Below are 18,296 nucleotides of genomic sequence, written 5' to 3' on the forward strand. Positions count from 1 at the left end.
CCCCTCGGTTGTCACCCCGTGGGGGTGCTGAGCAATGGCGGGGGCGGGGCGCGCCCTTCTCAGGAGTGTGGCAACACCACCGGCAACTTTCTTCCTTCCTTCCTCCCTTCCTCTCCGCCGCCAGCAGCGCCCGGAGCCGGGGGTCCCACTGGAACCGGGGGTAGCACCGGAGCCGGGGGTCTCAGAGAGCCGGGGGTGTCACAGCGGAGGCAGGGGAGTCACAGGAGCCGGGGGTCCCAGAGGAACCGGGGGTCCTACAGGAGCCGGGGGTCGCACCGGAGCCGAGGTCGCACCGGAGCCGGGGTCTCAGCAGAACCGGGGGTCCCATGGGTGAGCGCTGCCCGGGGACCCCGCGCACGGCCCGGAGGGGACACGGAGCGCCTGGCACGGCCGGTGCCACCGGGAGGGGTCCCCAAGGCTCGGGGGGCGCGGGCAGGGGGCGCGGGGGTCTCCGGGTGGCCGCCCTCAGCCTCGCCCTCCTCTTCCTCCGCGCAGAGGCCGAAGGCTTCGCCCTCTGCCACGCGCCCGCGCTGCAGACCAAGGTGTTCCAGTACCGGTAAGGGACAGCCCGGGGGTGGCGGGGGACAGCGGGGGTGGCACGGGACGGGGGTGACACCGAGCGGTGGCACCGCTGTCCCCGCTTTGCCCGCCAGGCTGTGGGACGTGAACCAGAGGTCGCTGTACCTGCGCGATGACCAGCTGGTGGCCGGGCACCTGCAGGGCGCCAACGCCGCGCTGGAAGGTGACACGGGGACACGCGCGGGGACACGCGTGGGGACGGGCGTGGGGACACGCGCTGAGGGTCCCCGTGTCACCCACCCGCAGAGAAAGTGTTCTGGGTGCCCAACCGCGCCCTGGAGCCCGCCCGGCTGCCGGTGATCCTGAGCGTCCGGCACGGCTCCCGCTGCCTCCGCACCGAGCGCGGCCCCGCCGGAGAACCCCGGCTGCGGCTGCAGGTGGGGACAGCGAGGGGACAGCACAGGGGACAGGGAGGGGACAACGAGGGGGAGAGTGGTAATAGCGAGGGGACAGCGTGGGGACAGCGGGGACAGCGAGGGGACAGTGAGGGGATAACGGGGACAGCGTGGGGACAACGAGGGGACAGGGACGGGCGTGCCAAGGGGATGGGGACACCGTGGGAATGAGGACAGCAGAGGGATGGTGACATCGAAGGGATGAGGACATCACGGGGAAGGGGGATGCCAAGAGAATGGTGACATCAAAGGGTTGGGGACACCTAAAGAGATGGGGACACCGTGGGGGTGGTGATGAGGATGGGGACACAAAAGTTTTGGGGATGGGACACCGTGGGGAGGGGACGCCTGGAGACACGGGGGCTACAGGGGTGGGACACTGCTGTATGGGGACAGCGTGACTGTGGGAATGGGGACACGGGGATGGGACATTGTGGGACGGGGACATCGCAGGCCGTACCCGCACCGCAGCACGGTGCTGGCACACGGTGCCCGCGGTGCCCGGGCGCTGTCCCCGCGGGTGACACGGGGGTGTCACCGCAGGACGTGGACATCCGGGAGCTGCCCCGCGCCGGTGACAGCGCGGCCGCCTTCACCTTCTTCCGCTCCTACCGGGACGGGCTGTGGCGCTTCGAGTCGGCCGCGCACCCCGGCTGGTTCCTGTGCACGTCCCCGCGCGGCCACCAGCCCCTGGCGCTCTGTCGCCACTGCGATGTCACCTCCCACCTGCTCGACTTCTACTTCCAGCTCTGCTGAGGGCCCCCGGCCCCCGCGCGGGGACAGCGGGGCCCCCAAGGCGGTGGCGCCATCCTAGGGAGGGTGGCATCACCCCCAGGATGGGGACATCCCTCTGGGGAGGTGACATCCCCCCTGAGGATGGTGCCATCCCCCCGCGGATGGTGACATCCCCCCCCAGGATGGCGACATCCTCACCCAGGGAGGGTGACATCCTCGCTCCTCGGTGACATCTTCCCCAGGACGGTGACATCCATCCGGGACCGTGCCATCCCTCCTTCTCCGGGGCGTGCCATCCCCTTGGGGACAGTGCCATCCCCTTGGGGACAGCGACATCCACCCCCGCGGCGTGCTGCCACCCCCCTGGGGACAGCCACAACCCCCTGGGGACAGCCACATCCTCCCCGGGCTCCGGTGCGGGAATAAAGAGATGCCGAGGCCAGCGGTGCCCGAGTGTGGGTGACACACGGGTGGTGGCACACGGGTGGCACGGCGGGGCAGGGCGGGGCTGGTGGCCCCGCTGGATGTGTCACCGCGGCGGAGTGGCCGCTCTTGCGCCACCCGCGCGATGGGGACAGAACGGGACGTCCCCAACGGGCGGGGGTGACGCGGCCCCTTCCCGGATCCCGCGGGGCCGCCCGGGGACAGCGCGGGGACACCGGGACACGGGGGACACGGGGGACAGGGGGCACACGGGGTGTGGGGACAGCGAGCGGGGGACAACAGGGACAGGGAAGGTGGGACTTTGGGGACAGGCAACATGGAGACCGTGGGGACAGGGGAGGTGGGACCATGGGGACAGGGAGTGGGGGACAACAGGGACAGGGGATGTGGCACTTTGGGGACAGGTCACCATGGGGACGGGGCACATAGGGATGTGGGGACAGGGAGTGGGGGACAACAGAGAGAGGACACAGGATTTTGGGGACAGGACACAGAGACACTGTGGGGACAGGGGAGGTGGGACCATGGGGACAGGTCCCCAAGGGGACAGGGCACATGGGATCTTGGGGACAGGGAGTGGGAGACAGCAGGGACAGGGAAGGTGGCATTTTGGAGACAGGTCACCAAGGGGACAGGACACATGGGATCATGGGGACAAGGCACACAAGACCTTGGGGACAGGAGATGTGGGACCTTGGGGACAGGGCACACAGGGCCTTGGGGACAAGGGACCACAGGGATGGGACACTGGGGACACTGGGGACAGGGCACATGGGAGTTTGGGGACAGTGCTCACAGCACCTTGGGGACAGCAGTCATGGTGACAATGGTGACAAGGTGATGGCACCGTGGGACAGGGGACACAGCACAGGGGATGGCACAGGGGACATCCCCGCCACGGTGACCGCAGGCATCACTGGGGACACCGGCAGCAGGTGGCATTTTGCCATTGCTCGGTGTCACCGTCACCTCCCCTGCCAATTACCAGGGCGGGCTCTGTCCCCGCCCCGTCCGGCTCGATAAAGCCACTGTCACCCGTGGGGACACGGCCCAGAGGACACGGGACAGGATCCCGGGAGGTGACACAGCCACAGGTGCTGCTCCGGGGACAGGGACAAGCTCGGGGACAATCCTGCTGGCACGCGGTGCCACCTGTGCCACCATCTCCACAGGCCCAGCCATGTCACGCGCATCCAGAGCTGCCCTTAGGTGAGTGGGGGCAGCGTGGGGACAGTGTGGGGATGGCATAGGGACATTGTGGGGACAATGTAGGGACAGCGTTGTCCCCTGCCTTGTGTCAGGGAGTGTCACCTCTCCCCCTCCCCGGTGTCACCTGCCCTGACCCCTGTGTCCCCGCAGAAGGACACCCCAGGAACACCGCCTGGGGGTCATGGCGGGGAGCTGGGACGCGGTCGAGGGTGTCATCGACCCTGACATGGTGGCCTTGTTTGAGGACTTCCTGGGGAAAGGTGAGTGCAGGTGTCCCCGTGTCCCTGTCCCTGTGTCCCTGTCCCCGTCCCTGTGTCCCTGTGATGTCCTCATGTGCCACATCCTCTGGGTCTCCCCTCTGTGTCCCCACATCCCCATGTCCCCATTTCCCTGTGATGTCCCCATGTCCCACACCTCTGTGTCCCCATGTCCCCACATCCCCATGCCCCCATATCCTTGTGGTGCCCCCACCAGGCATGCCCCACCTGTCTGTCCCCATGTCCCACCTGTCTGTCCCCATGTCCCACCTGTCTGTGCCCATGTCCCCATGTGCCCACCTGTCTATCCCTGTGTCCCTGTGATGTCCCCATGTCCCACATCCCCACTTGTCCATCCCTGTGTCCCATGTCCTTACCCATCCGTCCCCATGTCCCCCCGTCTGTCCTGCTGTCCCCATGTCCCCGCGTCCCCATGTCCCACCTGCCTATCCCCATGTCCCATGCCCTTACCTGTCCGTCCCCGATTCCTCGTGTCCCGTGTCCTTGCCCGTCCATCCCCGTGTCTCACCTGTCCCTGCCGCTGTCCCAGAGTCCCCAGAGGTGACAGGGCCCTCCGTGGGGGTGCGCCCGACGTCGCAGCCCCAGCCCCAGCCGTACCACTACGTGCTGCGGGACACGGAGCAGCAGGGGCTGTGCCTGCGCGACGGCCGCCTGGTGGCCACCAGCCTGCAGGTGGCCAACGCCGCCCAGGAAGGTGGGTGACACTAGGGGGACAGCGGTGACACGGCAGGGGTGACACCCGGGGGGGTGACAATCCGTGGGTGACGCCTGGGGGGTGGACAGGGGGGACAATCCATGGGTGACACCCTGGGGGGACAGGGGGGACAATCCATGGGTGTCCCTCTGGTGGCCACCAGCCTGCAGGTGGCCAACGCCACCCTGGAAGGTGGGTGACACCCGGGGGGGTGACAATCCATGGGTGACCATCCATGAGTGACACCTGGGGGGACAGGGGTGACAATCCATGGGTGACACCCTGGGGGGAAACAGGGATGACAATCCATGGGTGACACCTGGGGGGACAGGGGTGACAATCCATGGGAGCACAGCGGTGACACCCCGTGTCCCACAGAGCCCATCAGCGTTGTCCCCAACCGGCACCTGGAGCGCCGGCGCTGTCCCCTCATCGTGGGCATCCGCGGTGGCACCCGCGCCCTGTCCTGCGGCACCGGCCCCGAGCCCCGGCTGAGCCTGGAGGTGACACGGGGACACAGGGGTGGCATGAGGGTGGCACGGGGGTGACAGGGGGTGACTCAATGTGGGGCTGTGGGGACACAAAGGTGGGACAGGCCAAGGTGGGACAGCTTGAGATGGGTCAAGGCAAGGTGGGTCAACCCACGTTGGGTTCAACTCAAGGTGGGCAAGCCAAGGTTGGTCAACACAAGTTGGGTCAATCCAAGGTGGTCAGTCCAGGTGGGTCAGTCAAGGTGGACAATCCAAGGTGGGGACATCCAGAGGTGGTTGGGACCCAAAGTTGGGTCAATCAAGGTGGTCAACCCAAGGTGGGTCGACCCAAGGTGGGTCAACCCAAGGTGGGTCAACCCAAGGTAGGTCAGCTCAATTTGGGTCAATCCAGGTGGGGCAATCAAGGTGGGGCAATCAAGGTGGATCAACTCAAGGTGGGGACACCCTGGGGTGATGGGGACCCAAAAATGGCGCAGCTCAAGGTGGGTGAGCCAAGGTGAGGTGAGGGCACCCAGAGATGGGTCAGCCCAAGGTGGACATCCTGGGAAAGGCCATCCCAAGGTGTGGTGGGCACCCAGGGCTGGGTCAGCCCAAGGTGGGGCATCCGGGAGTGGCGTCATCCCAAAGCGGTGTCACCTGGAGGCGGGGCCACCAGGAAGTGGGGATTCCCCAGGGTGGGGTGATGATGGCATCACCTGGGGTTGTGGTCACCTGGGGGTGTGCTCCTGATGTTGTTGGCATCTGGAGATGGGGGTTCCTTGAGGTGGGGTCACCTGGCCATGGCGTCACTGGGAGGTGGGGTCACCTGGAGCTGGGGTCACCTGGAGCTGGGGTCACCTGGAAATTGGGTCTGTGTGGGTTCCTCGAGGTGGTGCCACGGCTGTCCCCCATGCCGCTGCTGCCACCATTTGGTGCCACCATTTGGTGCCACCATTTTGTGTCCCCTGCCCGGCAGGACGTGGGGCTGCTGGAGCTGTTCTCGGGTGACAAGGACAGGGCCACGCCCTTCACCTTCTACAAGACCTTTGGGGGCTCCACGCACACCTTCGAGGCCGCCGCCTTCCCCGGGCTCTTCCTCAGCACGGCCACGGGCCCGGACGAGCCGCTGGGCCTGGCACCGCCCCCGAGCGCCACCGCCTTCTACCTGCGCCGCAAGTGACACCTGGGGACGTCCCCGGTGCCACCACCGCCTTCTACCTGTGCCGCAAGTGACACCTGGGGACACCCATGGTGGGACATCCACGGTGGGATCAGAGCTCCCTTTTAAAGGTCAGGACCCTCTTTTTGGGGTCAGGACTCTTTTTTGGGGGTCAGGAGCCTCCTTTTGGGGTCAGGACCCTCCTTTTGGGGTAAGAACCGTTTTTTTTTGGTGTCAGAACCATTTGGGAGTGAACCAAACCCTCCGGGAACCGCCCCAAAACCGCCCCAAAATCAACGGGAACCGCCCCAAAACCCGCCCCAAACCTGCTGGGAACTGCCCCAAAATCAACGGGAACCGCCCCAAACCCACCCCAAAACTGCTGAGAATGCCTCCAAAACCACAGAGAATCCCCCAAAACTGCCAGGAATTGCCCCAAAACTGATGAGAAGGCCCAAATTGACCCAAACCTGAGGGGAATCACCCCAAAACCTCCAGGACCAGCCCAAAACCGCCGGGAATTGCCCCAAAACCACCCCAAACCTGCCCCCAGAATGGGGCCTAAACTGGTTCACCAGGGCTTCAAAATTTGGGATGAAAATCTGGGAACTTGACGCTGATCCCAAAACCGGGCTTCAAAATTTGGGATAAAATAATGGGAAAATGGGGTTGAGTTCATTATTGGAATATTAGGCTTGAAAATTTGGGATAAAATTATTGGAAAATGGAGCTGAGTTCATTATCGGGGCATGAGGGCTTGAAAATTTGGGATGAAAATTTGGGAATTTGGGAATATCCCCCCCCCCCACTCCCAGCTGTGGGATTCAGCATCTCCTTCCCAAATATTTCCCCGATAAAAAACCCCAAACCATGAATTTTTTTGAAAAAAAAAAAAAAATTTGTTTTTACGTCACTTAAATAACTCTAACCCAGGTTTTTAGGATGGGAAAAAAAAATAAAAATAAAAACCACAAGACCAGGCAATGACAAGAACATCTTTATAGGAATCAAAATTAATTTAAACCAGGCGAAATAAATTAAAACATTAAATATTAACTTTCAGTGCAACATATACAGAAGACATGAGAGTAACCATGACTTTAAAAAAAACCAAAAAAACAAAACAAAACAAAAAACCCCAAAACAACCCCAAAAACAACCCCAAAACAGAGGGAAAAGCTCTGGGTTGGTTACTAAGGGGGAATTAAGGCTGTGCCTCCAGCCCGAGGAGGTTTCCTGGGATTTAAATTCATTTATTATTAATAAAAAGCTGGGATTTGTCCCCAAAAAATGAGCCGGATTTGGGTTTTTTTGTTTTTTTTCTGTAGAAAAATAAATCCCCATCCTGGCGGGGGTTTGGGTTAAAATCCCAAATATTTGGGTTTGAGAAATCCCGGGAAAACGACCCAAAAGTCGAGGGAGAACCCGGGGAAACGGCGGGAAAAGGGGAAAACGCCCCAAAAAGGATCCGAGGGGGGGAGGGACGGTCCTGGGGGGGTCCCCAGGTGTCCCCAGGTGGTCCCGGGCCTGTCACACACCTGTGGGGACGGGAATGGCAGCGGTTACACACCAGGGTGTCACCTGTGTCCCCTCACCTGTCCCAGGTGTCCCCCACCTGTCCCAGTGTCCTCAGGTGTCCTCCACCTGTCCCAGGTGTCCCCACGTGTCCCCAGGTGTCCCCCACCTGTCTCACTGTGGCAGCAGGATGTGCCTCCCCACCCCAGGTGTCCCCAGGTGTCCCTTACATGTCCCAGGTGTCCCCAGGTATCCAATGGATGTCCCCAGGAGTCCCCAGGTGTCCCCTGTGTCCCTCACCTGTCTCACTGTGGCAGCAGGACGTGCCCCCCACCCCAGGTGTCCCTCCCCTGTCCCATGGATGTCCCCAGGTGTCCCAGGTGTCCCCTCACCTGTCCCAAGTGTCCCCTGTGTCCCAGGTGTCCCCCACCTCTCCCAGGTGTACCCCAGGTATCCCAAGGATGTCCCCAGGTGTCCCCTGTGTCCCCCACCTGTCCCAGGTGTCCCCAGGTGTCCCCAGGTGTCCCCGACCTGTCCCAGGTGTCCCCAGGTGTCCCCAGGTGTCCCCAGGTGTCCCTCACCTGTCTCGCTGTGGCAGCAGGACGCTCCCCCCTTGAGAAGCCCCCCCGGTTTCTCGGGGCCGGCTCCGGGCTCACGGCACCAGCCGGGACAGGGACAGGGACAGGGCCAGCGCTTCCGCAGGCGACAGCAGCTGGGGACAGCAATGGGGACATGGGGACACAGGGACACAGATATGGGGACATGGGGACAGTGACAGGGACATGGGGACACAGGGAATGGGGACGGGGACAGGGATAGGACACAGGGACATGGGGAATGGGGACACACGGAATGGGGACGGGGACACAGACATGGGGACAGGGCCAGTGCTTCCACAGGTGACAGCAGCTGGGGACAGCAATGGGACAGGGACATGGGGACACAGGGAATGTGAATGGGGACAGGGATAGGACACAGGGACAGGGAATGGGGACGAGGACACAGGGATGGGGTTGGAGATAGGGCTGGGGACAGGGACAGGGTCAGGGAATGGGGACAGGGATGGGGACATGGGAAATGGGGACAGAGGGACAGGGAATGGAGACAGGAACTGGGTTGGAGATAGTACTGGGGACAGGGACAGGGCCAGGGATAGGGAATGGGGACAGGGACAGGGCCAGGGATAGGGAATGGGGACAGGGACAGGGTCAGGGATACGGAACGGGGACAGGGAATGGGGACAGGGAATGGGGACAGGGAATGGGGACAGGAAATGGGATGGGGACGAGGAATGAGGACGGGGACACAGGGATGGGGAGAGATATGGGGATAGGGAACGGGGACGGGGTCGGGGTCCCTTGTCCCGGGCTGTCCCCAGGAAGTCCCCAGTGGCACTCACTGGACCAGGACGCAGACGGTGACGAGCAGGGCCGAGGCCACCACGGCCACCACGAGCAGGGCTGTGATGGTTTGCTTCTTCTGGGTGGCTGCCACCACGGCCAGCAGGTCAGCGTGCTCACAGCGCGTCCCCACGTACCCCGAGTGACACCTGGGGACGCAGGGAAGGTCAGCCTGGAGTTTTGGGATCACTGGGACCCCAAACCCAGAGTTTTGGAGTCTCCCCAGCACAGTGACCCCACAGTTTAGGGTTAGGGGATTTAGGCACTCACACACAGGTTTCTCCTGACCCTGCAGTTTTGGGGTTATGGGATTTAGGCACTCACACGCAGATTCTCTTTCTTGCCCCCACAGTTTAGGGTTAGGGGATTTAGGCACTCACACACAGATTCTCTTTCTTGCCCCCACAGTTTAGGGTTAGGGGATTTAGGCACTCACACGCAGATTCTCTTGCCCCCACAGTTTAGGGTTAGGGGATTTAGGCACTCACACACAGATTCTCTTGCCCCCATAATTTCAGGGTTAGGGGATTTAGGCACTCACACGCAGGCGGGTTTCTCCTCCTGATTCCATAGTTTTGAGGGATGTGACCCCACAGTTCAGGGTTAGGGGATTTAGGCACTCACACACAGGTTTCTCCTGACCCCGCAGTTTTGGGGTTATGGGATTTAGGCACTCACACGCAGATTCTCTTGCCCCCATAATTTCAGGGTTAGGGGATTTAGGCACTCACACGCAGATTCTCTTGCCCCCATAATTTCGGGGTTAGGGGATTTAGGCACTCACACGCAGATTCTCTTGCCGCCATAATTTCAGGGTTAGGGGATTTAGGCACTCACACAGAGATTCTCTTGCCCCCATAATTTCAGGGTTAGGGGATTTAGGCACTCACACACAGATTCTCTTGCCCCCATAATTTCAGGGTTAGGGGATTTAGGCACTGACATGCAGGTTTCTCTTGCCCCCGTAATTTCGGGGTTAGGGGATTTAGGCACTCACACACAGGTTTCTCCTGACCCCACAGTTCAGGGTTAGGGGATTTAGGCACTCACACACAGATTCTCTTTCTTGCCCCCACAGTTTAGGGTTAGGGGATTTAGGCACTCACACGCAGGTTTCTCCTGACCCCGTAATTTCAGGGTTAGGGGATTTAGGCACTCACACACAGGTTTCTCCTGACCCCGCAGTTTTGGGGTTATGGGATTTAGGCACTCACACGCAGATTCTCTTGCCCCCGTAATTTCAGGGTTAGGGGATTTAGGCACTCACACGCAGGCGGGTTTCTCCTCCTGATTCCATAGTTTTGAGGGATGTGACCCCACAGTTTCGGGGTTAGGGGATTTAGGCACTCACACACAGGTTTCTCCTGACCCCGTAATTTCAGGGTTAGGGGATTTAGGCACTCACACACAGATTCTCTTGCCCCCATAATTTCGGGGTTAGGGGATTTAGGCACTCACACACAGGTTTCTCCTAACCCCACAGTTCAGGGTTAGGGGATTTAGGCACTCACACGCAGATTCTCTTTCTTGCCCCCACAGTTTAGGGTTAGGGGATTTAGGCACTCACACGCAGATTCTCTTGCCCCCGTAATTTCAGGGTTAGGGGATTTAGGCACTCACACGCAGGTTCTCTTGCCCCCGTAATTTCAGGGTTAGGGGATTTAGGCACTCACACGCAGATTCTCTTGCCCCCGTAATTTCGGGGTTAGGGGATTTAGGCACTCACACACAGATTCTCTTGCCCCCGTAATTTCGGGGTTAGGGGATTTAGGCACTCACACGCAGGTTTCTCCTGACCCCGTAATTTCAGGGTTAGGGGATTTAGGCACTCACACGCAGGCGGGTTTCTCCTCCTGATTCCATAGTTTTGAGGGATGTGACCCCACAGTTTCGGGGTTAGGGGATTTAGGCACTCACACGCAGGTTTCTCCTGACCCCGTAATTTCAGGGTTAGGGGATTTAGGCACTCACACAGAGATTCTCTTGCCCCCGTAATTTCAGGGTTAGGGGATTTAGGCACTCACACACAGATTCTCTTGCCCCCATAATTTCAGGGTTAGGGGATTTAGGCACTCACACAGAGATTCTCTTGCCCCCGTAATTTCAGGGTTAGGGGATTTAGGCACTCACACACAGATTCTCTTGCCCCCATAATTTCAGGGTTAGGGGATTTAGGCACTGACACACAGGTTTCTCTTGCCCCCGTAATTTTGGGGTTAGGGGATTTAGGCACTCACACACAGGTTTCTCCTGACCCCACAGTTCAGGGTTAGGGGATTTAGGCACTCACACGCAGATTCTCTTTCTTGCCCCCACAGTTCAGGGTTAGGGGATTTAGGCACTCACATACAGGTTTCTCCTGACCCCGCAGTTTTGGGGTTAGGGGATTTAGGCACTCACACACAGATTCTCTTGCCCCCATAATTTCAGGGTTAGGGGATTTAGGCACTCACACGCAGGTTTCTCCTGACCCCGTAATTTCAGGGTTAGGGGATTTAGGCACACACACAGAGGTTTCTCCTGACCCCGCAGTTTCGGGGTTAGGGGATTTAGGCACTCACACACCGATTCTCTTGCCCCCATAATTTCAGGGTTAGGGGATTTAGGCACTCACACACAGGTTCTCTTGCCCCCGTAATTTCAGGGTTATGGGATTTAGGCACTCACACGCAGGTTCTCTTGCCCCCACAGTTCAGGGTTAGGGGATTTAGGCACTCACACAGAGATTCTCTTGCCCCCACAGTTTAGGGTTAGGGGATTTAGGCACTCACACACAGGTTCTCTTGCCCCCACAGTTTGGGGTTAGGGGATTTAGGCACTCACATGCAGATTCTCTTTCTTGCCCCCACAGTTCAGGGTTAGGGGATTTAGGCACTCACACGCAGGCGGGTTTCTCCTCCTGCACCAGGAAGCGGCAGGTGCCGTGGAAGCAGAACTGCCGGTGCGAGTCGGGGCACTCGTTGAAGTGCGACCTCACCGCCGCCGCCACCGGGGCTGGGGGAAAACGAGGAGAGAAAAGGGGATTTTGGGGAAATCCCCCCCAAAAATTGGGGGAGCAGCCCCCAGGAGGGGTTGGGGATAGAGGAAAGGGGTGGCAGCAGCCTTGGGGTGACAGGAGGGACACGGGGCTGGGCTCCCTCCCACCCCAAAAGGAGATTTCCCATCCCAAAAGGAGGTGTCCCATCCTAAAAGGAGAGCTCCTATCCCAAAAGGAGTTTTTCCCACCCCAAAAGGAGATTTCCCACCCCCAAAATGAGTTTTGCCCATCCTAAAAGGAGATTTCCCATCCCAAAAGCAGATTTCCCACCCCCAAAGGAGTTTTTTCCACCCCAAAAGGAGATTTCCCATCCCAAAAGCTTTTCCCACCCCAAAAGATTTCCCAGCCTCAAAAGGAGATTTCCCCTCACCCCAAAAGGAGATTATTCCACCCCAAAAGGGAGATTTCCTAGCCCCAAAAGATGTCTCAGCCCCAAAAGGAGATTTTCCCCATCCCAAAAGGAGAGTTCCCACCCCAAAAGGAGTTTTTTTCCACCCCAAAAGCAGATTTCCCACCCCAAAAGCAGGTTTCCCATTTCTCATCCCAAAAGGATTTTTCCCACCCCAAAGGGAGATCTCCCATCCTAAGGGCAAGCAGAGCTGCTTTAGGGTTTATTTTGGGATCTCTGCGCAGCCACCCCAAAGATCCCAGCTGGGTCCTGCCTCAATAATCCCTCAGGAATTTCCTAAAGAGCTCAGAAGGGAGGAGGAGGAGGAGGAGGAGGAGGAGGAGGGAGCCCAGCCCCGCTCCTGTTTCCCATTAAACCCCATTAAACCCCCCTGGTTTGAATTATCCCCGGGAGGGAATTTCCTGCTGGGATTGTTTGGGATCGAGGCACTTCCGAACCCACCCCCGGCTCCAGGCCCGGATTTACGGCAGCCCCAAAGGGGGCTTGGATCAAAGCCTGGGATGTGGGATGGGCTCGGGATGTCCCCGTGTCCCCAGAGCTGGGAAAAGCCACCCTGGGATGTCCCTGGCTCTGAGGAGTCCTAGGGTGGGTCACACTGGGGTGTCCCCGTGTCCCCAGAGCTGGAAGAGCCACCCTGGGGTGTCCCCGTGTCCCCAATGCTGGGAAAAGCCACCCTGGGGTGTCCCCGTGTCCCCAGAGCTGGAAGAGCCACCCTGGGGTGTCCCTGTGTCCCCAGTTCTGGAAAAGCCACCCTGGGGTGTCCCCGTGTCCCCAGTTCTGGAAGAGCCACCCTGGGGTGTCCCCGTGTCCCCAGAGCTGGAAGAGCCACCCTGGGGTGTCCCCGGCTCTGAGGGGTCCTAGGGTGGGTCACACTGGGGTGTCCCCGTGTCCCCAACACTGGGAAAAGCCACCCTGGGGTGTCCACGTGTCCCCAGTGCTGGGAAAAGCCACCCTGGGATGTCCCCGTGTCCCCAGTGCTGGGAAAAGCCACCCCTGTGTCCCCAGAGCTGGAAGAGCCACCCTGGGGTGTCCCCAGCGCTGAGGAGGTTTGGGGTGGCTGGGATTGGGATGTCCCCGTGTCCCCAACACTGGGAAAAGCCACCCTGGGGTGTCCCCAATACTGGGAAGGGGCCACCCTGGGGTGTCCCTGTGTCTCCAGCACTGAGGAGGTTTTTAGGGGTTCTTCTGGAAACCCTTTCCTTGTAGGGAAACCCTTTCTTTTGGGGCTAAAACCTTTCCTTTTGGGGGCAAAACCTTTCCTTTTGGGGGCCAGAAACTCTTTGTTTTTGGGGCCAGAAACCCTTTGTTTTTTGGGACCAGAAACCCTTTTTTGGGGGACCAGAACCCCTTTGTTTCTGGCACCATAAACCCTTTTTTTTTTGTGAGCAGGAAACAATTCCTGGTTTTCCCCTCAGACATCAGGCCCAGGATCCCACCCAGGGCCCCGTTACCCCATAAAGAGGAAGGGTGGGACACCAAAAAACCCCAAAAAACCCCAGAAAACCCCAAAATTCCCGCTGGGCACTCACCGCTCCGGCCGGCCGTGCTGTTGTCCAGCGCGTGGCACGCGGCCAGCAGGACACCTGGGGAGGGACAACGGGGTCAGACACGTCCTGACCCCAAAAAACCCCACAAAAAAAACCCCAAAACCCCAAGGGGGGATGTAGGGTTGGCAAAACCGCCCCGAGATTTCGAAGGAAAACGAAGGAATTTTTAGGAAATTTGTAAGGGAAAAATCTCCAAGATTTTTAAGGAGAAATCTCCAAGACTTTTAAGGAGAAATTTCTAAGATTTTTAAGGCGAAATCTCCAAGATTTCTAAGGAGAAATTTCAAAGATTTTTATGGAAAATGCAGGAATTCCCAGTGGGGGTGGAATCCTGGGGTCGTGGCAGGAATGACCCTCCCTTGAGTGACCCCTTGGAGATTTTTAAGGAAAATTCTCCAAGATTTTTTAAAGGAAGAAAAAAAAAAAGGGATCCATCCAGGGCTTTGGGGATTCTCCACAGCTTTAGGGATCCAACACAAATTCTGGGATCCACCACAGCTCCAGGAACCCACTGCAGCTTCAGGGATCCACCATGGCTTCACGGATCCACTCAGAGCTTTGGGGATTCAGCAGAGCTTCGGGGATCCACCACAAATTCAGGGATCCATCCAGGGCTTCGGGGATCCACCATGGCCTCAGGGATCTACCATGGATCAGGGATCCACCAGAGCTTCAAGGACTCTCCATGGCTTTAGGGATCTACCAGAGCTTCAGGGACCTTCCTGGGCTTTGGGGATCCACTGGAGCTTCAGGGATCCATCCAGGGCTTCCCTGGTTTCCTCACAGACCTCGGGGATCCTCCTCCCATGGAAGTTCCATCACCAATCCATTCTCATCCCAACTCTTCCCATTTTTCCCAGCTTGGGGCTTTGTCTGTTCTGGGGTTTTTTGGGGAATGCGCCTCCACTCTTGGGATTTTGGGGAATGGCTCATCCTGGTGGGAAGGGTGGGCGTCCATCCCTTGGCATTCCAGTGGAATGAGTGGGCATCCCCTGGGCACTGCAGTTCTGAGTGGGCGTCCATCCCTATGGGCATCCCGGTTCTGAGTGGGCATCCATCCCCTGGCATTCCACTGGGATCAGTGGGCATCCATCCCCTGGCATTCTGGTGGGATCAGTGGGCGTCCATCCCCGTGGATATCTATCCCTTGGCATTCCAGTTTTGGGTGGGCATCCATCCCCCTGGCATCACGGTGGGATTAGTGGGCATCCATCCCCTGGGCGCTCCAGTTCTGAGTGGGCATTCTGGTTCTGGGTGGGTGTTCATCTCCTGGGCATTCCGGTGGGATCAGTGGGCATCCATCCCCGTGGGTGTCCATCCCTTGGCATTCCAGTGGAGCGAGTGGGCATCCATCCCCTGGGCACTGCAGTTCTGAGTGTGTGTCCATCCCTGTGGGCATCCTGGTTCTGAGCAGGTGCCCATCCCCTCTGGCATTCCGGTGGGATCAGTGGGCATCCATCCCTGTGGGCATCCTGATGGGATCAGTGGGCATCCATCCCCTGGGCACTCCATTCCTGAGGGGGCATCCAGCTTCTGAGTGGGCACCCATCCCTGTGGGTATTCTGGTCCTGAGTGGGCATCCATCCCTTGGCATTCCGGTGGGATCAGTGGGCATCCATCCCAGAGGACGTCCATCCCCTGGGCATTTGGGGGGCATCCATCCCCCTGGCATTGGGGTTCCGAGTGGGCATCCATCCCTTGGCATTCTGGTGGGATCAGTGGGCATCCATCCCTTGGCATTCTGGTGGGACCAATGGGCATCCACCCCTTGGCATTCTGGTGGGATCAGTGGGCATCCATCCCCAAGGGCATCCACCCCTTGGCATTCCAGTGGGATCAATGGGCAACCATCCCCAAGGGCATCCATCCCTTGGCATTCTGGTTCCTCCCCAGCTCCTCTCCGTGGCCAGCCCAGCCCTCATCCCCGATCCTGGCCCTTGGGAAATTCTCCATGCCCAGCCTGGGGACACCGGGCACCCCCTGGGCACTCGGACAATCCCCGCTCGAGCCCTGGCCCCATCCCCATCTCCATTCCAGCCCATCCCACCCCGTTCTCCAGGAATCTCCGGGAGTCTCTCCCTCCCAGGGACTCCCAAACCTTCCCACCGCGCTTCCAGCAGCTCCATCCCGATAATTCCCGATAATTCCCGGCTCGCTTCTTCCCACGGCGTCTCCCGAGATTTCCCCCGGTCCCGATCCCCGCTGGGCTCCAGCCCCGCGCTGCAGGGACCCGAAGCGCTTCCCTTCCCTTCCCTTCCCTTCCCTTCCCTTCCCTTCCCTTCCCTTCCCTTCCCTTCCCCACGGCCCGAGGGCTCCGATCCCACCCGGATCCCACCCGGGAACTGCCGGGGAACCGCGGCTCAGCCCCCCGAGGGCGAGCAGCGGCACCGGAGAGAGACGCGGAGCCACGGGAACGGGCGGGAGCGGGAGAGAACGGGACACGGGAGCTCGGGATGAGCCCCGGGAGGAGGGACACGGCGCCGGAGCCACCGGGGGACGCTCGGAGCCACCGGGGGAGCCTCGGTGGAGGAGCAGGACCGGGACACGGCGCTGGAGCCACCGGAGGAGTTTCGGAGGAGGAGCAGGACCGGGACACGGCGCCGGAGCCACCGGGGGACGCTCGGAGCCACCGGGGGACGCTCGGAGCGGGACACGGCGCGGCAGCACCGGGCGCTGGAGCGGGGCCAAGCGCGGCCGCTTTCCCGCCGGGATACCGGAGCTGCGGCTGGGTGCCACCGGCGGGGACAGCGAGACAAAGCCAGCCGGGCTCCAGCCGCCCGCACCGGGATCGATCCGTCCGTCCGTCCGTCCTTCCCCCGGGAGCATCCCCGCTCCCGTCCCGTCCCGGCATCGCCGCGCTCCAGCCCGGAGCGCCCCCGCTCCCCACCGCCCCCTTCCCTCGGCACCCCCCCTGCAACTCTCATTAGCCCCCAGCCCTAATTAGCCGCTCTAATTAAGCGTCTGACCGCGGCCGTACTCACGCGTCGCGGCGAAGGCGCCTTTCCCACAGGGAGCGAACTTCGGGAGCGCCCGCGCGGGGGAATTTTATGGGGTTTTTATAGGATTTTTATAGGATTTTCACCGCAGTCCCGCGATTCACGGAGCGACCCCCAGAACCCACCCGCAGAGCCCCCCGAGCCCTCGGGGCCGCCCCGCTCCGGGGTCCGGCTGGGGCTGGGGGCGCGGAGCCCCCCGGGCCGAGCCGAGCCGAACCGAGCCGGGCTGGGCCGGGCCGGGCTGGGCTGAGCCCCGCACGTACCGAGGGCGAGCGCGGCCGGGCCGCCCGCCATGGCGGGGCTGCACCGGAGCGAGCGGGGCCGGGGCCGGGCCGGGCCGGGCGGGCGCTGGCGGCGGGGCCGCTGCGGGGCCGAGGGGCGGCTCCGCCCGGCGGAAATGGGCGGCACCGGCCGGGCCGGGGCGGGGACAGCGAGGGCAGCGGCACGGCCGGACCGCCCCGGGCACCGTGCGGGACACACCCCCGGGACCCACCGGGACCACCGGGACACACCCCCGGGACCACCGGGACACACGCCTGGGACCACCGGGACCCTGTGGATCCCACCCCCGGGACCACCGGGACACACCCCCGGGACCCATCGGGACCACCGGGACACGCTCCCGGGACCCATCGGGACACGCTCCCGGGACCCACCGGGACCACCGGGACACAGCCCCGGAACCACCGGGACCCTGTGGATCCCACCCCCGGGACCACCGGGACACACCCCCGGGACCCATCGGGACCACCGGGACACGCTCCCGGGACCCACCGGGACACACCCCCGGGACCACCGGGACCACCGGGACACAGCCCCGGAACCACCGGGACCACCGGGACACACCCCCGGGACCACCGGGACACCGGGACACACCCCCGGGACCACCGGGACACCGGGACACAGCCCCGGAACCACCGGGACCCTGTGGATCCCACCCCCGGGACCACCGGGACACACCACCGGGACACACCCCCAGGACCCACCGGGACCACCGGGACACAGCCCCGGACCCCTCCGGACCCACCCCCGGGACCCCCCGGGAATCTGTGGGACCCAGCCCCGGGACCACCCGGACCCCTCCCCGGACATCCTGCGGGACCCGCCCCCGGGAGCCCCCGACACCGTGCGGGACCCAACCCCGGGACCCCTCGGGACCCACCCCTGGGACCGTGTGGGACGCACCCTGCGGGACCCCCCCACCCGACACCCTGCGGGTTCCCCCCTGTGGGACCACCTGGGCAATACCCTCATGGGACCCCCGGGAGCTCCCTGGGACCAGGGCCCCCCATGTCCCTCCCTGGCCCCCACCCCGTGACTCCCGGGTTGCCAAACCCCTGCCAGCACATCCTGTGTCATCCTCAGCTGCTGCTGATCCCAGCCTTGGTCATCCCGAAATCTGCAGGGCCACCACCCTGCTGACCCCACC

General features: G+C 61.5%; 3 protein-coding genes across 4 annotated transcripts; 2 read left to right on the forward strand and 1 right to left on the reverse strand.

Annotated features, from left to right (window-relative positions):
• Window positions 1-281: 281 nt before the first annotated feature.
• LOC136567617 (interleukin-36 receptor antagonist protein-like) lies at window positions 282-1,879 on the forward strand. The gene is made up of 5 exons (XM_066567287.1): window positions 282-330; window positions 496-556; window positions 654-742; window positions 826-956; window positions 1,518-1,879. Exons 1-5 carry the CDS (start codon window positions 327-329, stop codon window positions 1,728-1,730), a joined length of 498 nt encoding a protein of 165 aa, XP_066423384.1. The 5' UTR covers window positions 282-326; the 3' UTR covers window positions 1,731-1,879.
• A 1,691-nt stretch (window positions 1,880-3,570) lies between these two features.
• LOC136567620 (interleukin-36 receptor antagonist protein-like) lies at window positions 3,571-5,984 on the forward strand. Its single transcript, XM_066567290.1, has 4 exons — window positions 3,571-3,654; window positions 4,220-4,334; window positions 4,713-4,837; window positions 5,781-5,984. The coding sequence occupies exons 1-4, from the start codon at window positions 3,589-3,591 to the stop codon at window positions 5,982-5,984; spliced, it is 510 nt and encodes a 169-aa protein (XP_066423387.1). The 5' UTR covers window positions 3,571-3,588.
• A 963-nt stretch (window positions 5,985-6,947) lies between these two features.
• TGFA (transforming growth factor alpha) lies at window positions 6,948-17,203 on the reverse strand. 2 transcript variants are annotated; one of them, XM_066567288.1, is made up of 6 exons: window positions 17,131-17,203; window positions 13,854-13,907; window positions 11,758-11,872; window positions 8,878-9,027; window positions 8,060-8,190; window positions 6,948-7,501 (listed from the first exon to the last, which is right to left on the reverse strand). In XM_066567288.1, the coding sequence occupies exons 1-6, from the start codon at window positions 17,159-17,161 to the stop codon at window positions 7,494-7,496; spliced, it is 489 nt and encodes a 162-aa protein (XP_066423385.1). In that variant the 5' UTR covers window positions 17,162-17,203; the 3' UTR covers window positions 6,948-7,493. The 2 variants fall into 2 exon arrangements, with proteins under 2 accessions (XP_066423385.1, XP_066423386.1); XM_066567289.1 differs by lacking the exon at window positions 6,948-7,501 and having other exon boundaries at window positions 8,090-8,606.
• Window positions 17,204-18,296: the final 1,093 nt, after the last annotated feature.

Source organism: Molothrus aeneus, chromosome 29 (assembly GCF_037042795.1).
Source record: "Molothrus aeneus isolate 106 chromosome 29, BPBGC_Maene_1.0, whole genome shotgun sequence".
Lineage (NCBI taxonomy): Eukaryota > Metazoa > Chordata > Aves > Passeriformes > Icteridae > Molothrus > Molothrus aeneus.